This window comes from Lepus europaeus, chromosome 14 (assembly GCF_033115175.1).
Source record: "Lepus europaeus isolate LE1 chromosome 14, mLepTim1.pri, whole genome shotgun sequence".
Classification (NCBI taxonomy): domain Eukaryota; kingdom Metazoa; phylum Chordata; class Mammalia; order Lagomorpha; family Leporidae; genus Lepus; species Lepus europaeus.
Genome location: NC_084840.1, coordinates 82,884,324 through 82,905,254, shown reverse-complemented (window position 1 = coordinate 82,905,254; position 20,931 = coordinate 82,884,324). Strand labels below are relative to the sequence as shown.

Here is a 20,931-nt window from a genome sequence, read left to right as displayed (position 1 = left end):
AGTTGGGCCCAAACTGGAAAAACCAAAGTCCAGGATTTACTGGAAATCTTAGAGACCAGATTGTTTGAAACTTTGATTTTTTGAATGCCGGTCAAGAATGCCAAGAAGGCTCAAAATCCAAAATATCTGGTTGAAATAAGATTCCTTAAAATCATGACATAACATAGACCAAATTTGATCATTGTTACAAGGTGATTATTCAAATCTTTGAAAATAAGCACATATTTAAATAACCCATAGCTCTTAATAAAAATTCAGCTGTTTTTGAACAATTAGAATTTAACAGACATCAAGAGAACATAATAGATTACTTTAACACATTGCTTTAACAGAGCATCAGAGTTTAATTCTATGTCAAAGAGAAATTGGGCTTCCTGTGATCTTTTGCTGTGAGGTTTCCTTCCTTTACCTTCTTTCATATTGGTGACCATGTTTCTGTGTTTCTGTGTGTAACACATCTTTAAGCATCTTTTGCAGGGCAGGATGAGTGGCAACAAATTCTTTCAGTTTCTGTTTGCTATGAAAAGTCTTAATTTCACCTTCATTCACAAATGAGAGCTTTGCAGGATATAGTATTCTGGGCTGGCAGTTTTTCTCTCTTAGGACCTGGGCTATGTCTCGCCATTCCCTTCTAGCTTGTACGGTTTCTGATGAGAAGTCTGCTGTGAGTCTAATTGGAGATCCTCTAAGAGTAATCTGACGTTTCTCTCATGCACATTTTAGGATCTTTTCTTTATGTTTCACTGTGGTGAGTTTGATTACAACATGTCGTGGTGAGGATATCTCTTGGTCAAGTTTATTAGGGGTTCTATAAGCTTCCTGTACTAAGATGCCTCTGTCCTTCTCCAAACCTGGGAAATTTTCTGCTAGTATCTCACTGAAAATGCCCTCTAATCCTTTCTCCCTCTCCATGCCTTCAGGAACTCCTAGAACCCGAATGTTGGGTTTTTTAATAGTATCCTGTAGATTCCCGACAATATTTTTTAGATTTCTAATTTCTTCTTCTTTTCTTTGGTTTGCCTGTTTCCTTTCCTGTTCTCTGTCTTCTAAGTCTGATATTCTCTCTTCTGCTTCGCCCATTCTGTTTTTAAGGCTCTCTAATGTGTTTGTCATTTGATCTATTGAATTCTTCATTTCATTATGATTTCTCGTCACTATCACAGTTTCTTGTTCCACTAGTTGTTTCATTTCATTTTGATTCCTCCTTAATATTTCATTTTCGTGCGAGAGATTTTCTATCTTGTCCTTTAAGGATTTCTGTAGTTCAAGAATTTGTTTTTGAGAACTTCTTAATGTTCTTATCAATTGTTTGAGATCCGCTTCTTGCATTTCTTCGATCTCATCATCTTCATAATCTTGAATTGGGGTATCTTTTTCATTTGGGGGTGTCATAGTGTCTTCCTTGTTCTTGTTAGCTTGGTTTTTGCGTTTGTTGTTTGGCATGTTGGAGATATTTGGTTTCTTCACTGTGGTGTTTTTTCTTGTTACACTATGGCTCTATATTAAGTGGACTGTCTGCTTTCAGTGGAGCCTTAGAGGCTTGAGATGAGTGTGGCCTGAGAGCTGTGTTTGGTTCCTCAGGGTTGAGGGTGTGTCAAAGATGACACTCCCAGGTTAGGTGTGGTAAATCTCTCTTTCTTTTTTTGATTCAAAAGGGAAGTAATTCCGCACAGCTGAATGTAATTGGAGGTAGTTAGTTAGCAGGCAAATGATATACCCACAGGAGCCAGAGATTGGAAGCTCTTTCCCAAGGACCACACAGGGAATCTGTGCTGCCCTCAGTGTGGGCTCCAATTCTCCTGCAGTCTCCCACTGGGTTGCCAAGTTAGATGCTAATCTCCTGTTATTTCACCCCTTCTCCCATAGTCAGGTTTTTCTTGTAGGCTCAGGCCGGTGCAGACCTGAGGTCGCCCTGCTTATGACGTATGTCCAAAATGGCGCCTGCTCTTTGTCTTGCTCGCCTTTGAGAGGTGAGCGGAGAGAGAGAAACTTGTGTCCGTATCGGTCACTTTTTTTAGTTTTTTCCTCTCTCTCTTCTAGTTAGCCCGGTGAATTTTTCCCCACGGAGTTTCAAGCCTCGTTCCCTCTAGCCTCCTCTTTCCACTTGCCCGCTGGTGTCTCAGGCTATTGAGGTTCGGCTCACCTCGCGTTCCAGCGCTGGTGTGTTGAGTCTGCCGCTGGTGTCCCGAACTTGGGCTCCCACGCTCTCCATGCAGGTCCACTGTGAATCACTAGTTCCGGAAGAGTTTCCTCTGCTGTTTCATCCCCTACTCTTCCTTGACCCTGCAATATCTCCACTTATATTAAACTGTCTCTCCCCCGGACTAATAGTGTGCTCCCTGCCTATTCCGCCATCTTGCCGCTCTCTCTCCGTTTGTAAGCAAGTCTTTGTATGGACATATATTTTCCTTTGTCTTAGAGAGTATCTTGAAATGAAGTAGATGACTATGTTAGGCATGTTTATCTTTTTAAGAATGACAGAGCTACTTTCCAAAGAAAAAGAGTTCTTCAAAAAATTGTGAGTAATTAAAGGATAAGTTTATTTTTTGTACAGACACTTTTGGAATACATGAATAGGTTTTTTTCATAATACACAGTTTCCATGAACTTAAGTACCCTTGTAGTGGTGGTACAGTTTTGTATTCCTACCAGTTATGCATCAAAACCCTTATTGTTCCACAGCCTTACCAAAACTCATTATCTTTTTACTCTCAATCATTCTAAATGACAGTTAATGGAATCTTACTGTGGTTTTAATTTATATTTCCCTAATTACTAATGATGCCAAGTTCTCTCCCCGTCCCCCCTTTTAAGAGTAGTTTTAGGTTCATTACAAAACTAAACAGAAGATACAGAGTTCCCATATACTCTACCTCTCTACACTTGCATAGCCTCCTCCCTTATTTTCAGCCTCCTCCACCAGACTAGTACGTTTGATGCAATTGATAAACCTATACAACACATCATTATTACCCAAAATCCATAGTTCACCATAGAATTCACTCTTGATGTTGTCCATTCTGTGGGTTTGGATAAATGTGTAGACACGTAACTGCCATTATAGTATCATACAGAGTATTTTCACTGCCCTAAAATTATCTGTGCTCTGCCTATTCATACCTCCTATCCCTAGGCCCTGGCAACCACTGATCTTTTTACTTTGTGGTTTTACTTTTCCAGAATATCCAACAGTTGTAATCAAACATTATGCAGCATTTTCACATGTACTTAAGGCTCCTGCATGTCTTTCTGTTGCTTCATAACATACTTTAGTGCCAAATCATATTTCATGGGTTGGCAAGTTACAATATGCTTAACTCAGTCACCTGCTGAGGAACATTTTGGTTGCTTCCAAGTTTGGGCAGTTATGAATAAAGCTGCTATAAACATCATTGTGCAGGTTTTTATAACAATTTTTAACTCATTTGGGTAAATGCCATGTAGTACAATTGCTGGATTGTATTTTAAGAGTATGTTTATAGTTTTCTAAGAAATTGCCAAACTATCTGATAGTGCCCCATATTTTGCCTCATGTATTTTGATGCTGTGTAGTGAGGCATTAAGGATTGTTATGTCTTGGATAATTAAGCCCTTTTTCATTATGTAATAACCCTCTAACATCACTTGTTTTGCCATCTGCACTGTCTGAAAGTAACATAACTACTCCCATTTTTTTTGTAGTATTAGCATGGTTTACTTTTGTCTATTCATTTACTTTTTCCCTAATTTTTCACAAAAATAAAAAATACTTAATATGCATTTAACCATCTTAACAGTTTTTAAACAGTGGCACCACTGATTTATTTTACTTATTTGAAAAACAGGGGTATAGAGAGAGGTAGAAACAAAGAAAGAGAGGTCTTCCATCTGCTGGTTCACTCCCCAGTGACCGTAATGGCTGGAGCAGAGCCAATCTGAAGCCAGGAGCCAGGAGCTTCTTCTGGGTCTCCCACATGGATGCAGGGGCCCAAGCACTTGGGCCATCCTCTGCTGCTTTCCCAGGTGCATTATCAGGGAGCTGGATTGGAAGTGGAGCAACTGGGACTTGAACTGGCACCTATATGGGATGCTGGCACTTCAGGCTGGGGCTTTAACCCACTGTGTCACAGCACTGGCCCCTGTTTGAAAGCTTTATAGCTTTAGGTCTTACATTTAGATCTGTGATCCATTTGAGTTAATATTTGTATATGGTATTAAAGATCCAATATCATTCTTCTGAATGCAGATATCCAGTTTTCCTGGCACTGTTTGTTGAAAAGACTGCAATTTCTTTGTTAAATGCACCCTTGTCAAAAATCATTTGACCCTGGCCGGCGCCATGGCTTAACAGGCTAATCCTCCGCCTTGAAGCACTGGCACACCGGGTTCTAGTCCTGGTTGGGTCGCCGGATTCTGTCTCGGTGGCTCCTCTTCCAGGCCAGCTCTCTGCTATGGCCTGGGAAGGCAGTGGAGGATGGCCCAAGTGCTTGGGCCCTGCACCCACATGGGAGACCAGGAGAAGCACCTGGCTCCTGGCTTCGGATCAGCGAGATGCGCCGGCCGCAGCGGCCATTGGAGGGTGAACCAATGGCAAAAAGGAAGACCTTTCTCTCTGCCTCTCTCTCTCTCACTATCCACTCTGCCTGTCAAAAAAAAAAAAAAAAAAAAAAAATCATTTGACCCTAATGTGAAGATTTATTTCTGGGCTCTTTCTTGTGTCTCAAATATATATGTGTCTGTCTTTATGTCTGCACCACACTGTTTTGATTACTGCAGCTTTGTGTTAAGTTCTGAAATCAGGAAGTATGAATTCTTCAGCTTTATCCTTTTTAAAGATTGTTTCCACTATTTGAGGTCTTTTGAGATTCCATATGAATTTTGCAGTGAATTTTTCTGTTTCTGCAAGAAAACATCAATGAGGGGGCCGGTGCTGTGCTGTAGCAGGTAAAGCTGCTGCCTGCGGCACTGGCATTTCATATGGACCCAACTGCTGCAATTCCAATCCAGCTCCCTGCCAATGTGCCTGGGAAAGCAGCGGAATATGACTTAAGTGCTTGGGCTCTGTACCCATGTGGGATACCCTAAAGAAGCTCCTGGCTTCAGCCTGGCCCAGCCCTTGCTGTTGTGGCCATTTGGAGAGTAAATCAGCAGATGGAAGATCTCTCTCTCTCTCTCTCTGTCTCTTCCTCTTCTGTATAACACTGCCTTTCAAGTAAATAAATAAATCTTTTTAAAAAAACAGGCATCAGTGGGATTTCTTTAGGGATTAAATGAATCTATATAGATTATTTTGGATAGTCTTGACATCTTAAAAATACTAGATTCATGGGGCCGGTGCCGTGGCTCACTTGGTTAATCCTCCACCTGCGACGCCAGCATCCCCTTTGGGTGCCGAGTTCTAGTCCCCGTTGCTCCTCTTCCACTCCAGCTCTCTGCTTTGGCCCAGGAGGGCAGTGGAGGATGGCCCGAGTGCTTGGGTCCCTGCACCCGCATGGGAGACCAGGAAGAGGCATCTGGCTCCTGGCTTCAGATCAGCGTAGCTCCAGCCATAGTGGCCATTTTGGGGGTGAACCAAAGGAAGGAGGACCTCTCTCTCTCTCTCTCTCTCTCTCTCTCTCTCTCACTGTCTAACTCTTATCTGTCAAATTAAAAATATATATATATATATGTGCATAATCTAATTCATTATTGTCATTTTGAATAAACTGCTTGACCTATTAAAATAAGAAAAAGTAAGCTTTTATTTTACTTTCACTCATTCCTTTGCTGCTCTTCCTCTTAGAGTAGAGCTTCTGACCTAAATAAATTTTGTTCCACTCTTCTTGCTTGCATGGTTTATGAGAAATCAAATATAATTCCTACCATTATTCCTTTATAGGTAAGGTACATTTTTCTATGGCTTCTGTCACAATTTTTTCTTTATTCTTGATGTTCTGTAACTCAAAAATTATATGCCTCAGTGTAGCTTTGTTGTTTGGTTGGTTTTGGTTGTTGTTGGTGGTGGTGGTATTTCTCTTACTTGGTATTCTTTGAGATTCCTGGATTCGTGATTTGGTTTCATTAATTTGAGGAAATTCTCAGTCATTATTATTTCATTTGCTGCTTCTGCTTCTTTCTGTTCTCTGATATTCCCATTGTGTGTATGTTAACAGATGTTGTCATTATTCATAATCCTTGGGTATTGTTCTTTGTTTTGTTTTTGTTTTTAGTTTTTCGTCTCTTTGCCTTTTAGCTTTGAACATTTCTGTTCATATACTCTCTTTTTTTAAAGGATTTATTTTTATGTATTTGAGTTAGAGAGAGAGGTCTTCTATCCGCTGGTTCACTCCCCAGATGGCTGCAATGGCCAGAGATGCGCCAATCCGAAGCCAGGAGCTAGGAGCTTCTTCCTGGTCTCCCACGTGGGTGCAGGGGCCCAAGGACTTGGACCATCTTCCACTGCTTTCTCAGGCCATAGCAGAGAGCTGGATCATAAGAGAAGCAGCCAGGACTAGAACCGGTGCCCATATGGGATGCTGGCGCTTCAGGCCAGGGCTTTAACGTGCTGTGCCACAGCACCGGTCCTTTTGTTCATATACTCAAACTGAAATATTCTTTCCTCAGCTATGTCCAGTCCACTAATGAATCCATCAAAGGCATTGATCTTTAGCATTTATTTATTTTTTTGTTTCCTTAGGTTTTCTACTTCTCTGTTTAAATTGCCCATCTGTTCTTGCGTGTTGTCTGTTTTATCCATTAGAGCCCTCAGCAGAGTTCACGCTTGGTTTAAATACCCTGTGTAATCATTTCCAGCATCACTGCTCTGTCTGGTTCTGATACTTGTCTTGTCCCCTCAAAATCTGGGTTTTGCCTTTTGTACATATATTTTGTATACATAAACACATATCCTCTGTATTTTTTCTTGATAGCTGGATTTGATATATTGGGCAAAAGGAATTTCCATATTTAAGGCTTTAGTGATATGTGGCAAGGTGTGGTGGAAGTGGAAGCAGAAGCATTATATAATCTTATGATGAGGTCTCCATCTACCGTGAATGTGTCACTAGACTGAACTCAACAGGTCTTTCTCAGTTTTTCTTGTCTTGGGTGGCCTAGGATGACCAGAGTTAGGTGTTCCTTTCTTCTGAGTAGGTTCAGCTTGGATGACGCCCCAGCAGTTAAGCTATGGTCAAGCAGTTTGTCCTGAGGGCTGGCCTTCTTAAGAACAAAGTGTTCTGGCATATTTCAAAATGGTTCCTTTTCACTACTCCCTGTCAGAAGCCTGAGGGGATTTTTTTCCTCTGTTATTCACTGTGAAGACCCCAGCTGGGCTGTTGGAAGCAGAATTCCGCAGAATATGGGCCGTTCTTCTTCTTCCCTTCAAATGACTGGGTCTCCCTGTAGTTTTTGACTTTCAGCCATGTCCACCCTTAGGCTCTTCTAGCAGTTTGTCCGTTAGAGCTCAGGTTTTCCTAACCCAGCTCTGGTTCCTGTGGAAGCTTCCTATCTGCAAAATTGAGATTCCTTACTTGCCTGCAGTCATTTGCTCTGTGATCTCAACTCCTTTTCTAAGTGGAATTGTGAGGTTTTAGTTTCTTAGTTTTTTCACTTGTTAATACAGAGTGGTGGGGCCAGCGCCCTGGCTAACTTGGTTGGTCCTCCGCCTGCAGTGCCGGCATCCCATGTGGGCGCCGGGTTCTGGTCCCGGTTGCTCCTCTTGCAGTCCAGCTCTCTGCTGTGGCCCAGGAGGGCAGTGGAGGATGGCCCTGGTGCTTGGGCGCCTGTGCCCGCATGGGAGACCGGGGAAAAGCACCTGGCTCCTGGCTTTGGATCGGCGCAGCGCTGGCTGTGGCAGCCATTTGGGGAGTGAACCAACAGAGGGAGAACATTTCTCTCTCTCTCAAGCTGTCTATAACTCTACCTGTCCAAAAAAAAAAAAAGAGTGGTGACTTCCAGTTCCTCACTTATGGAAACAGAAGTTGAAACATCTTTTCTTCCTTTTTTCTTTTTCATTTTTTTTTTTTTAAGATTTATTTATTTACTTGAAAGAGTTACACAGAGAAAGGAGAAGCAGAGAAGGGAGAGAGGTCTTCCATCTGTTGGTTCACTCCCCATTTGGCCACAATGGCTGGAGCTGTGCTGATCTGAAACCAGGAGCCAGAAGCTTCTTATGGATCTCCCACATGGGAAGAGGGGCCCAAGGACTTTTGCCATCTTCCACGATTTTCCCAGGCCACAGCAGAGAGCTGGATCGGAAGTGGAGCAGCTGGGACTAGACCAGCACCCATATGGGATGCCAGCACTGCAGGCGGCAGCTTTACCTGCTATGCCACAGCGCTGGCCCCCAATGGATTTATTTTTTTGAAAGGTGGATAGAGAGGTCTCCCATCTGTTGGTCCCAGTGCCTATGTCAACCAGGGATGGGCCAGACCAAAGCAGGGAGTAAAGAACTCAGTTCAAGTGTCCCTTGTGGGACCCAAATACTTGAGTCATCCCCTGCTGTCTCCTGCACATTAACAGGAAGCCATCAGGTGTGGAGTCTGGGATTCAATCCAGGCACTCCATGCAGTACAGGAGTCCTAAGCTGTGTACTAACTGCTCCACAAAAGTCACTCTTGGGAGCATCTTTTCTTGTACGTTTATCTGTTTGTTGTTATATCTGCTTGCTTATTTTTTACTGGGTTGTTTTGTTGTTGAGTTTGACAGTTCTTTCTTTACATGTTTAATATACAAATTCTTATCAGATGTAATTCACAAATACATTTTCTGGTCTGTAGTTTGTCCTTTTGTTCTCCCTTACAATACTTTTGGAAAAGTAGAATTTTAAAATTTACGCAGTTCAGTGTGTCACTTGTTTTTCTTTGGATCTTCTTTTTGGTGTTTTACCAAAGAGTTGTTTCCGTAATACAGAATCACAACAGATTTCTCCTGTTTGTTTCACCTTTTATATTTTTAGGTCTTTGGCTGATTTTAATTTCATTTTTATATATAATGTGAGCTATAGATCAACATTTTAATTTTTACAGGTGGATATACAACTGTTGCAGCACCATTTCTTCAAAAGTCTATTCTTTTTCAACTGCATCACTTTTGTACCTTTTTCAAAAATCATTTGTTCATATATAGATGCATTGATTTATGAACTGTCTTTTCTATTCCGTTAATCTGTTGGTATCTGTTAAGTCTAAGACCACACTGTTTTGATTTTTATAAAAAATTCTTGAAATAAGTTAACAAGAGCTTTCCTGTTATTTCTCAGTTAATTTAGTTATTCTAGTTCCTTTGCCTTTCTGTACAAACTAGAATGAGATTGTGCGTATCTATAAGATGCTGATATTTTTATTGGGATTCATGAGATGTATAGATCAGTTGGAGAAAATTGACATTTAACAATACCTGTTAATACAGTCTCATTTGTTTGTCTTCTTTAATTTCTCTCAGCATCAACAGTATTTTTAGGTTTTCGTTGTACTGATTTTTTTCATGCCCTTTGTCAGATTTCATATTTTTTTGCTGTGATAAGTGATTTTTTGCACTTTTGTTTAAAATCATTTGTTATTAGCATTGAAATATAATTAATATATTGATCTCACATCACAAAAACTAATCAAGTTTACTTATTAGTTTTAGGAACTTTTTTTGTGTGTGTAACACTGAATTTCCCATACAGATGGTTGGATTGTTTTTGGCAGTCAAGGCTATTTTATTTTTGTGTTTTCTTTTATAAGGACTTATTTTATTTATTTGAAAGGCAAAGTTACAGAGAGAAAAAGACAGAGAGATCTTCCATCTGTTATTTCATTTCCCAAATGACCATAATGGCTGAGGCTGGGCCAAGATGAAGCCAGGAATGCTGAGTGCCATCTGAGTCTCCCATGTGGGTGGCAGGGACCCAAGAACTTGGGTCATCTTATGCTTTCCCAGGCCCATTAGCGGGGAGCTGGATCAGAAGTGAACTAGCTGGGACACAAATTGATGCTCATATTAGATGCTGGTGTCACGGGTGACAGTTTAATCTGTGCCACAATGCCAGCCCCAAATGAGAGCAGTTTTATTTCCTATCCAGTGTGGGTGCCTTTTGTTTCTTTGTCTTGCCGGATTACTGGGAAGACCCTCCACTTCAAAGTTGACCAGAAGTAGTGGCTAGAAGTTTGTTCAAACACCTGACTTATTCCTGATATTTCTGGGAAACTCTCTAGTATTTCACCACTAAGTATGATGTTAATGATAGATTTATGTCTCTGCCCTTTATCTTGTAGATAAGGTAGTCTGTTATTCTTGGTTTGCTCTATTATTTTATCAGGAATGAATTTGTTGGAGTTTGTCACCTATGAGGGTGGTTGTTTATTTGATCGTTTTTTTTAGTGTGTTAATACAAGTTATATTGATTTCCAGATGTTAAATAATAAACCTCTATAAGTCATAATAGAATACATTTTTGACCTACCATTGGATTAGACTTGCTGAAATTTACTAAGATTTTTGCTGCCTGTGTTCATTAGGGATATTGGGCTCTGGTTTTCTTTTTGACATTATTTCCTTCTGTTTAGTTTTTAGGTAGAGTTTCTATATCGTTTTGCTAAAGTAGTGCTTACAAAGAAATTAATAAAACCAACTGTATTAGAAAAAAGAGAGATCTACACTATCAATGAGCTCTGCACCTTAAGATCCTAGAAAAAGGATAGACATAGGCCAAGGAAAGCATATTATAAGACGAAAGGAAAATCAATGAAAATAGGTAACAGTAAAACAATTCAGGAAAAAAATGAAGTCAAACATTTCTTTGAGATCAATAAAGTTGACAAATATCTACCTAGATTGATCCAAAGAGAACAAATTAATAAAAAGGATGAGTGATATAACTACCAATTCTACAAGTATTGAAAGGGTTAAAATAGAGAATTAAAAGCACCTCTGTACAATAAATTCTGCAATTTATATTAAATTTATATTAAATAATATAAAAATTTATATTAAATAATTTATATTAAATGATCTGTCTTTGTAAGATATGTATAACTAAAGCTCCCTCAAGAAGAAATAAACCTGAGTTACTTTATGTAAAGAAGAAACCATGTTTGAAAGTTAAGAAAACTCCAGGACAGACAGAAGTCTCCCTTCCACCGGTTCACTTTTCAAATGCCTGCAGTAGCCAGAGCTGGGCCAGCATGAGGTTACAAACCCACATTCAATTCTATCTCCCAAGAGGTGGCAGGGACTCAAGTACCTGCTGCCTGTCAGGGTGTGTGTTAGCAGGAAGCAGGGGTGGAGCTGGAACTCCAACCCAGGCACACAAATTTGGAATGCGATCATCTCAAGCAGTGTCTTTACTGCCCCAATAGCCTATTGCTGGCCTCTTGACCCTACTCCTCACGGGCTGCTCCCCAGGACTCTATGCCTTCTACACTTCCACTTAGAATGGACTTCCCACATTTTCGTGTGCTTCTCCATCAGATCACCTGGCAACTCCTGTCCAAGACGGCACCATGCCACTCTGCCCCTTTATGTTGGTTTGTTTTCCTGTGTATTGGTTTCTATCTGACGTTATATTTGTAGTTCTTATCTATCTACTATCTGCCTCTCCCACTAGAACGCTGACCTCATGAGAACAAGAGGCTTTGTCTTATTCAGGCCGAATTCACAGTGCCTGCAACAGTTTCCATCATATAGGAGATTCAAAGTAAATATGTACTAAATAAAGGGGGTGGGATGTAAGTTTAAATAGGATGATCAGAGAACCCTCGTGAATAAAGGAATGACATTGGGTTGTGTTTGCAGTTTTCGGTCTCATCAGGTATCTTGGCTTTGTTTGTTTTTTGAGTTTTGGTTGTTTCAGCAGTTGTGCTTTCTTTTTTGCTAGTGGAGATGGATTTTCTTGAAGCTCATTATACAATACTGACAGAAATTCTCATATTTGTTCTATCCACCCTTATTTGTTCTAACTGCCCACACATTGCCTTTCATAGTGTGTAACTTCTAAAATACAAGTACCTCTTGTATTAGTCTAACCCATGTATGATGCAAAAAAATTTTTTTGCTCTTAACGTTTCACTGCCTTTTATTAAGAAATTTATATAAATACCTGTTCATGGAGCATCCAGAGTGCTCAGGGCTTAGCCTGAGCTCCCTTTCACTCTGCTGGAGGCCCAAGGTCTCTTGACTGATGCTGCCTATGGCCACAGGTGCACACATCACCTGACATCTTCTTCAAAGAAATACCCTCTGGAATTTAGAGCTATCTTTTGTTTCCTTCCTCTTGGGGATTGGGTTTATTTAGTATTCTCTGATAAGGGCATGACAGGTTCTCACGTGTAGCTCTGACTAGCTAGAAATTCAAAGACAGAGTTAAGGCTCTGGCATAGAGACTACATGGTGTTTATGATTTGCTTGGGTTTTTGCCTGTATTTATCTTTCCCTTATTTTGATTTTTTTCCCTTAAATTTTACTATTGTATAGTACATGTTCTTGAAAGTTACTTGAAAATCCTTTTTGAAATGAGAAAAGGTATTACTTAAGGTTATACACATTATTTCATGATAAAAAGCCTCTGTTAAATTCTGCTAATGAAACTTACTCAGTTTTTGGTTTGTGTGTGTGTATGTGTGTGTGTTCTAGATTGTGTGGATTGTGTTTTGCAGGAGTAGAGGAAATATTTGGTTTTATATGAATTTACATTTTTTTACTCAGTAAAATAATAGCATTTTTCTTATTCTCTATACATGTTTCTAAGTATGTTGGTATGTATACTGAAAACATTAGAATTGCTCTACTGTATTTTCAGCCTGGTAAATGTTAAGCCATTTTTCCTGAGTAGATCATTATTTTATACAGGAGGAAATGAAACTCAACCAGAAAGCCAGGAAGACCCTCGAGAAGTACTTAAAAAAACATTGGAATTCTGTTTATCTAGGTAAGTCTGGTAGTGATTTTTCTAGTACTTACTATCTGTGATGTTATCCATTGGTTATTCCATATAAATATGACCTTTTATGTAGAAGTACTTATGTATATCTGTTAATATCAATTCTAGAATATTAAGCAATAATAACCTCTTGATACGTTGGAGACCCGAACATAGTCCTCAGGTCAGTGGCCACTAAGGTTGAGAAAATAAACCCCTCTTGATGATCATTATCTGGATTGCCATTTGAAACAGATTCCTGGACACACTCCAAACCCACTGAATCACAGTCTGATGATAGAGTCTTAGAAGCTTCAGTGTCACTAATGCTTGAGAACAGATGTCCTTATATCATTTCTCAAAATACAGCAGACAACTGCAGTAGCCAATTGTTTTATTTATATAGCACTCATATTTTTAGTTCTTTTCTCCTGAATTCCTTTTATGTTGAAAACTATAGAATCTTTTTTTTTTCTTTTTTTTTTTAAGATTTTGTTTATTTATTTGAGAGGTAGAGAGGCAGAGGCAGAGAGAAAGAGAGAAGTCTTCCATCTGCTGGTTCAGTCCCCCAGGTAGCCTCAATGGCTGGAGCTGAGCCGATCCGAAATCAGGAGCCAGGATCTTCTTCCAGGACTCCCACCTGGGTGCAGGCACCCAAACACTTGGGCCATCTTCTGCTTTCCCAGACTACAGCAGAGAGCTGGATCAGCACGCAGGCAGAGGTTTAGCTCACTACGCCACAGCGCCGGCCCTGAAAACCAAAGAATCTTTAAAATTAAAGTGGCAAGCCAGAATATATAGGAAGATAGGATTGAGTTAAATGTAATTTTTTGGGGGTCTGAAGGTAACTGATTGGCCACGTATAAAGTTGGCTATCAAAAATGACGATTCCGTCAAGTGTTTTCTCTAGAGCCCTGAACATCTCAGTGGTATCTGACAAGGACTCGTCAAAGACAGTGGGGCTGCCTGTAGGTTAGGTGGAAAGGGCTCTGTGTTGGGTCTTCTTTACTTTCACAAATTAGGAACCCTGAGTTTACAGACAAAAGATGCTAGCTTTCCACTCTACCTAACCCCTTATCTACCTCTCACATGGGCCAGAATCACTTACATCGAGAGATGGATAGTGGACACGAGGGGCAGAGCAGTGTTTTTGTTGAACCCTATGACTGTGAGGAACATTGTAAGGAGAGGTCCTATGAAACCCATTAGAGTACTTAGTTTTGAGATGTTTATGGAGACCTTATTCAATATATCACACGTTGTCTTTTTCTGAAAACTCACAAGAACTGTTCATCTTTGGCCAAAACACCAGGAAATAGGTCATCTTGGCCCACACTGCTGATTATTTATGGCTTACCTTTTGACCCTGTGGGTAAACTTACTGATCCTGTTTCCTTCTTTTTAATTCTGGCTACTAGGAAGCCAGAGCCGGATTTGCAGCTTCTCTAGCAAGTGTTCCAGAATTAGCAGCATGCATTTGGGGTATTGACTTTATCCTGGTATTTTCATATGTTCCTTACCTATCAACTGGATTTTTCTTACATTAAAATATTCTGTATGTATTTTTAATAAGCTGCTCAAACACTATTTAGGTGAACTGTAGAACTGTAATTATTTTTAAGTAATTTATTTATTTGAAAGGCAGAATGGCAGAGAGAGAGAAAGAGATCTTCCATCTGCTGGCTTAGTTCCTAATTGCTCCCAACAGCTGAGCCTGGCTGGTCCAAAACCAGGACCCAGGAATTCCAATGGGGTCTCACTCGTGGGTGGCAGGAATCAACTACTTGGGAGTATCATTTGCTGCCTTCCCAGGCACATAAGTAGGAAGCTGTGTTGGAAGGAGAGGTGGTACTCAATCCCAGGCCCCCTGATAATGGAATGTGGGCATCCCAAGTGGCAGCTTAAGCGACTGCATCATAATACCTGCCCAATAACTGCATTTTAAAAAGAATTACCTGCTAATTAACTTTGATTACATGAAGTGCACTATGCTTTTACTTCTGCTCTCTCTGCCTCACCAAGTGTCTTTTTTTTTTTTTAAGATTTATTTTTTTTTTTTGAAAGAGTTACACAGAGAGAGAAAGAGAGGCAGAGAGAGAGGTCTTCCATCCACTGGTTCACTCCCCTATTGGCCACAACAGCTAGAGCTGTACCGATCTGAAGCCAGGAGCTTCCCCTGGGTCTCCTATGCGGGTGTAGGGGCCCAAGGACTTGGGCCATCTTCCACTGCTTTCCCAGGTCACAGCAGAGAGCTGGATCGGAAGAAGAGCAGCCAGAACTCAAACCAGTGCCCATATGGAATGCCGGCACTGCAGGCAGCAGCTTTACCTGCTAAGCCACAGCGCTGGCCCCACCAAGTGTCTTTCAAAAATATTTGCCTAAGGCTAGAGAAACAGCAAATAACAGATGGGGATTGGACTTAGATTTACACCAAAGCAATATCCTACCACACTCATACCACTTGTAAAACCAATGTTGTTATAAATGAAGCTTCCTTTTAAAGAATGTCAATTAAATGAGGTTATTTTCTTTCAACAGGGAGAATCTTGCTAGTGACATGTATCTTATATCACAGATGGACAGTGATCAGTATGTGCCAATTACAACGGTAGCTAACCTTGACCATATCAAGAAACTCAGTACTGATGTCGATTTGATTGTTGAAGTGCTAAGGTGTAAGTAAATGATAATTTTAAATGAATACTTGATTTTACAATATTAGTTTTATCAGTGTGAATCCTTAAATCTACAGCCATGAAATGTTAAAGCATTTGATAGTAAATCCAGTTTTTCCTGGCCTTCCATTTCTTTCTGACCAGTCTCCATAATTTTAGTATTGTGCTTGTTAGATTCTAGGAGAGCTATTGTAATCCATAACAAAACCTCAGACAGATTATGTGTCATTTGAAATAGAAAAGGAATCTTTTAAACCCTTTATGCCCCACCATTCTATATGTGGGACACCTGTAAAAACTTAAATTGAGTAATAAATATCCCAATTATGATGACTTTGGAACAAACACCATGTCGTTGAAATAGTCACAGACTTGAGAATTTGGGACTAACTGTTACTTTCATAGATTACAAAACATATAACAGTATTTATGGTTAAAAGTAAAATATTTTAATTAGCATTTTTGTCATTAAAGCAAGAAGCTTAGGTTTTGTAGAAATAATACTGAGTTTTCCATTAAAAGGATATTGTAAATGAAGTTATTTTCAAGGTTGGTGACATCAAATGAGTAGCTTAAATGTTACATCAGAGACCCACAGAAACTTTAAGACATGTAAATATTTAGGGTGTTACCTATAATGTCACAATTATAGTTTGTGTGTGTCCTGGTTTGCTTTGAAGACTTAAGCCTCTATAACCGATCCATTTTGTTTATTATTTTGTCATACAGTTTTTAATTATAAATATTTTAATTATAAATAATTAACTTTTTAAAATAAGCCTACAAATACCATGTGAATTATTTCTGTAGTTTTCCTCCTCAGGACTGACATATTGTACAATTCTGAGTAATATCCCCATGAAGCATGCAGTGGGAATTGTGTCACTTCTCCCTCACCAAAACCTACATACTTTTGAATGACTGGACATTTCTGTGCCTGTATTAAAGCTTCATATCTCGGCCGGTGCCGTGGCTCAACAGGCTAATCCTCCGCCTAGCGGCGCCGGCACACCGGATTCTAGTCCCGGTCGGGGCGCCGGATTCTGTCCTGGTTGCCCCTCTTCCAGGCCAGCTCTCTGCTGTGGCCAGGGAGTGCAGTGGAGGATGGCCCAGGTCCTTGGGCCCTGCACCCCATGGGAGACCAGGAGAAGCACCTGGCTCCTGCCTTCGGATCAGCACGGTGCGCCAGCCATGGCAGCCATTGGAGGGTAAACCAACGGCAAAGGAAGATCTTTCTCTCTGTCTCTCTCTCTCACTGTCTACTCTGCCTGTCAAAAATTAAAAAAAATAAAATAAAATAAAAGCTTCATATCTCTCACTGCCATGAGTTTATTTAACATTTAATGTAGAGACATTGACCCTGGTTTAGCTGTATTGATGACACGTTCAGGGCAGATTTTTTTTTCCTTGTGGATTTGACTTAACAGTAGTTTGGATTTTGTCACCACAAATATAAGTTACTTATGTTTTTCTGTCCTTAGACACATGCCATAGGTTATTAAATTATTGAAGTAGACAGTAAAGGAATTGCAAGCATAGTACCATTAGCCATGAATTGTGAAAGTTGGACCGCCATTTTCCAAGACGGTGTTAGGTTTTCCAGTCTTGTCATTTAGAAGAGGAATCCATCTTTAAAATATGATTAGCTTTCTTGTACCTGTCCATACTTTGTAATTACTAGGAGTCCCAGATTTGATTATTCCTTTTAGGCATAAATTTCTCAGTTGAGGAGTCATTCATATAACCTGTAAAGATATTTGATTCTTCCATGTTGTTACTTAGAGGAGCCAGTTTATCCACAGATAAACTGTCTGTATCCCCACCTCAATGCCACCTACTCTTCTCTTATTATACTTTTGAACAGCTCTTGAATTGCACTGTTATTTTTTCCATTTGTATTTAGCTCTTCAGTGTCTGATAGTCTTTCTTCACTCAGTCTTTGGACAGAAGGAAATGTATGTGCATATGTAATAGTCTGTGTGATCTGAATACAGTTAGCATATTATCATATTTTGGGGAGTTCTGAAGATAGTGACACAAGTAAGCTCAAGTAAGCACAGTTCTCATCTCATATCTAACTCTTATCCCCGTACCCAAAGTGAATTATTGTGAAAATATTTGATTTTAATTTGGATACGGTAACTAGTGTTGACTGAATTGTTTAAATTACATCTCTATACTATTTTATATCATGATACACATATTAATACATATCATACTATATCTGATGCAGATGCCATGCTTTTACACTTAATACAATTGAGATTGCCAGTTGAAAAAAACACACTAACAATATTATGTTATATTCACTATTAAAATGAGAAAAGCCTACATTTTTCAACAATAATAAATTTTAAAATCATGTTGATAAAAATTTATTTCCAAATAGGTACAGGATGATACTTTGTATATAAAGTTTCAGCATACATAAAGCAGAACTGTCTGCTTTTTTTCATGGATTCAAAGCTATATATTCAGTATAAAAACATGAATAGGAATAAAACCTCTATTTCAGTATAAAAGTTGTGGAGACAGGTGAATTGGGGGAAGGGAGAAGCAGAGAGGTCTTCACCAATGTCTTATTAAGTGTTTTGTTTATCAAACCTGAGGTATAATTTACATTCCTTAAGTTACTCATGTTTTAAGTGCACATTTGGTAAGCTGACATATTTATCCACCCATGAAAATACCACAACCAAGGTGATGAACATATCTACCCCTGCCAGAAGTTTCTTCCACTCCTTCCCAGGTAACTGCTCTTCTTTATAGATTAGTTTGCATTTTCTAGAAGTTTTAAATAAATGAAATCTATCATATAATATCATTTGAGGGGGTAGATTTGGCTTCTTAGCATATACTATTTTACGTTTCATTGCTTTCTTTGGCTGAGTAATATTCCATTGAATTAGATATACCATGGTTTGATTTATTCATCCACCATTAAGGTAGCTGTTTTCTTTTGATTACTACAAATAAAGTTGCTGTGAACATAAAACTGCATAGACATATGCTTCCCATTCTCTTGGGTAAATAGCTGGGAGTGGAATGTCTGGATTGTATGGTAGGTGTGTGATTAGTTTTATGAAACCACCCACCTGTTTTCCCAAGTGGTTGGACTATTTTACAGTGAACATCATCAGTAGTGAAGAGTTGCGTTGTTTCACATCCTTACCAAACTTGGTATGCAGTCATTTGAATTTCAGATTTTCTTACAGATAGCGTAGTAATATCCCATTATGCTTTTTAAAAAAATATTTATTTTTTTATTTATTTGAAAGGTAGATTTACACAGAGGCAGAGAGAGACGTCTTCCATCTGCTGGTTCACTCCCCAAATGCCCTCAACGGCTGGAGCTGAGCTGATCCAAAGCCAGGAGCCAGGAGCTGCTTCTGGGTGCCCATGCTGGTGCAGGGGCCCAAGGACTTGGGCCGTCTTCCACTGCTTTCCCAGGCCATAGCAGAGAGCTGGATCAGAAGTGGAGCATCTGGGACTCGAACCAGCGCCCATATCAGATGCCAGCACTGAAGGTGGCAGCTCTACCTGCTACACCACAGTGCCAGTCCCCCCATTATGCTTTTATTTTCATTTTCTTCTCTGATGTGTCCAGATGTCTCTCTGCACACAGTTTTTATTAGTTTTCTTTACAATTGAAACTTTTTAAAAATAGCCTTCTTTTTAGGACAGTTTTAGGTTCACAGCAAAATTAAGAAGAAAATGCAGTTTTCATATGCCCTTATACCCCCAAATACATTGATTCTCCTGCTATCAGTATCCCCCAACATACTGGTATTTGTTACAATTAATGAATCCACATCACATTATTATAACCTGGAGTCTATAGTTTATATTAGGTGTATTCTTGGTATGGGGTTTGGACAAATATATAATGATATGTATCCATCCACCATTATGGTATCATACAGAACAATTTTCACTGCCATAAAAATCCTTTGGCTTGCTTATTTATCCCTCCCTCCTTTCCTTCCTTCCTTACTCTAGCAGGCACTGGTCTTCTACTGTCTCCACAGTTTTGCCTTTTCCAGAATTGCATAGAGTTGGAGTTATATAGTATATAGCTTTTTCAGATTAGCTCTTTCACTAAATAGTGTGGACTTAAGCTTCCACCCTGTCATTGCATGGCTTTTAGAGCTGGATGATTTTCCTTTGAATGTACTAATTTTATTTATTGATTCATCTACTAAAGGATTGCCTCCATGTTTTGGCAATTTTGAATAAAACTGAAACACCCATGCATAGATTTTTGTGTGGATTTGCATGTATGTTTTTAGTTTATTTGGGTAAATACCAAGGAATACAGTTGCCGAATCATGTGATGAGGAGAAATCATCAAACTGTCCCAGCAGCAATGAATGAGAATTCCTATTTTTTCACATCCTCAGTATTATTTGAATTTGTCAGTGTTTTGAATTTTGGCCATTCCGGTAGGTGTGCAGTGGTTTACCATTGTGGTTTTAATTTGTGTTTCTCTGATGATGTGTGGAACAGCTTTTCATATGATTATTTGCCATCTGTATGTATTCTTTTTCTTTTTTTCTTTTTTAAATTTATTTGACAGAGTTATAGACAGAGAGAGAGAGAGAGAGAGAAAGAGAGAGAGAGAGGGAGGGAGGGAGGCAGAGAGAAAGGTCTTCCTTCTGTTGGTTCACTCCCCAAATGGCCTCTATGGCCGGCACTGCGCCAATCCGAAGCCAGGAGCCAGGTGCTTTTTCCTGGTCTCCCATGCGGGTGCAGGGGCCCAAGCACCTGGGCCATCTTCCACTGTCCTCCCAGGTCATAGCAGGACTGGAAGAGGAGCAGCCGGGACTAGAACCGGCACCCATATGGGATGCAGGCGCTGCAGGCAGAGGATTAACGGCACCAGCCCCTGTATATATTCTTTGGAGAGGTATTTGTTCAGCGTTCTGCCCATTTTTAAATTGTGTTCATTTTCTTACTGTTGAGTTCTGAGTTGTTTGTGTGTACATTTTGGTTAATAGTCCTTTATCAGATGTGTCTTTTGTCTTTTGCAGAGCAAGAATCTTAAATTTTAATGATGTCTAGCTTGTCAATTCTTTCTTTCATGGATTAAGTCTTCTTTGGTGTCATATCTAAGAAGTCATTGCTGAACCCAGAATCATCTAGATTTTTCTCTTGTGTTTTCTTCTGGGAGTTTTTAGTTTTACATTTTACGTTTTAGGTCTGTGATCCATTTTGGAAAAAATTTTGTTAAGAGTATAAGGTCTGTGTCTGGAGTCGTGGGGGGTTGTGTGCGTGGATGTCCCTTTGTGATCACTTTGGCCAAGATTTGTGTTTGTATATATAAATGTGTGTGTGTGTGTGTGTGTAGTGGATTCTAGTCCTTATCAGATAAGTGATTTACAAATATATTCTCCAAGT

At 39.6% G+C, this 20,931-nt stretch overlaps 1 protein-coding gene across 4 annotated transcripts in view; it reads left to right on the top strand.

The window, feature by feature from the left end:
• The window catches only part of LARP4B (La ribonucleoprotein 4B), a 131,359-nt gene that overhangs the window by 70,928 nt on the left and 39,500 nt on the right, over nucleotides 1–20,931 (top strand). For all 4 annotated transcript variants that reach the window (XM_062211079.1, XM_062211078.1, XM_062211080.1 and 1 more), the window contains exons 6-7: nucleotides 12,790–12,868; nucleotides 15,398–15,534. In XM_062211079.1, coding sequence (XP_062067063.1) covers nucleotides 12,790–12,868; nucleotides 15,398–15,534 — 216 coding nt within the window. The remainder of the gene's footprint in view (nucleotides 1–12,789; nucleotides 12,869–15,397; nucleotides 15,535–20,931) is intronic.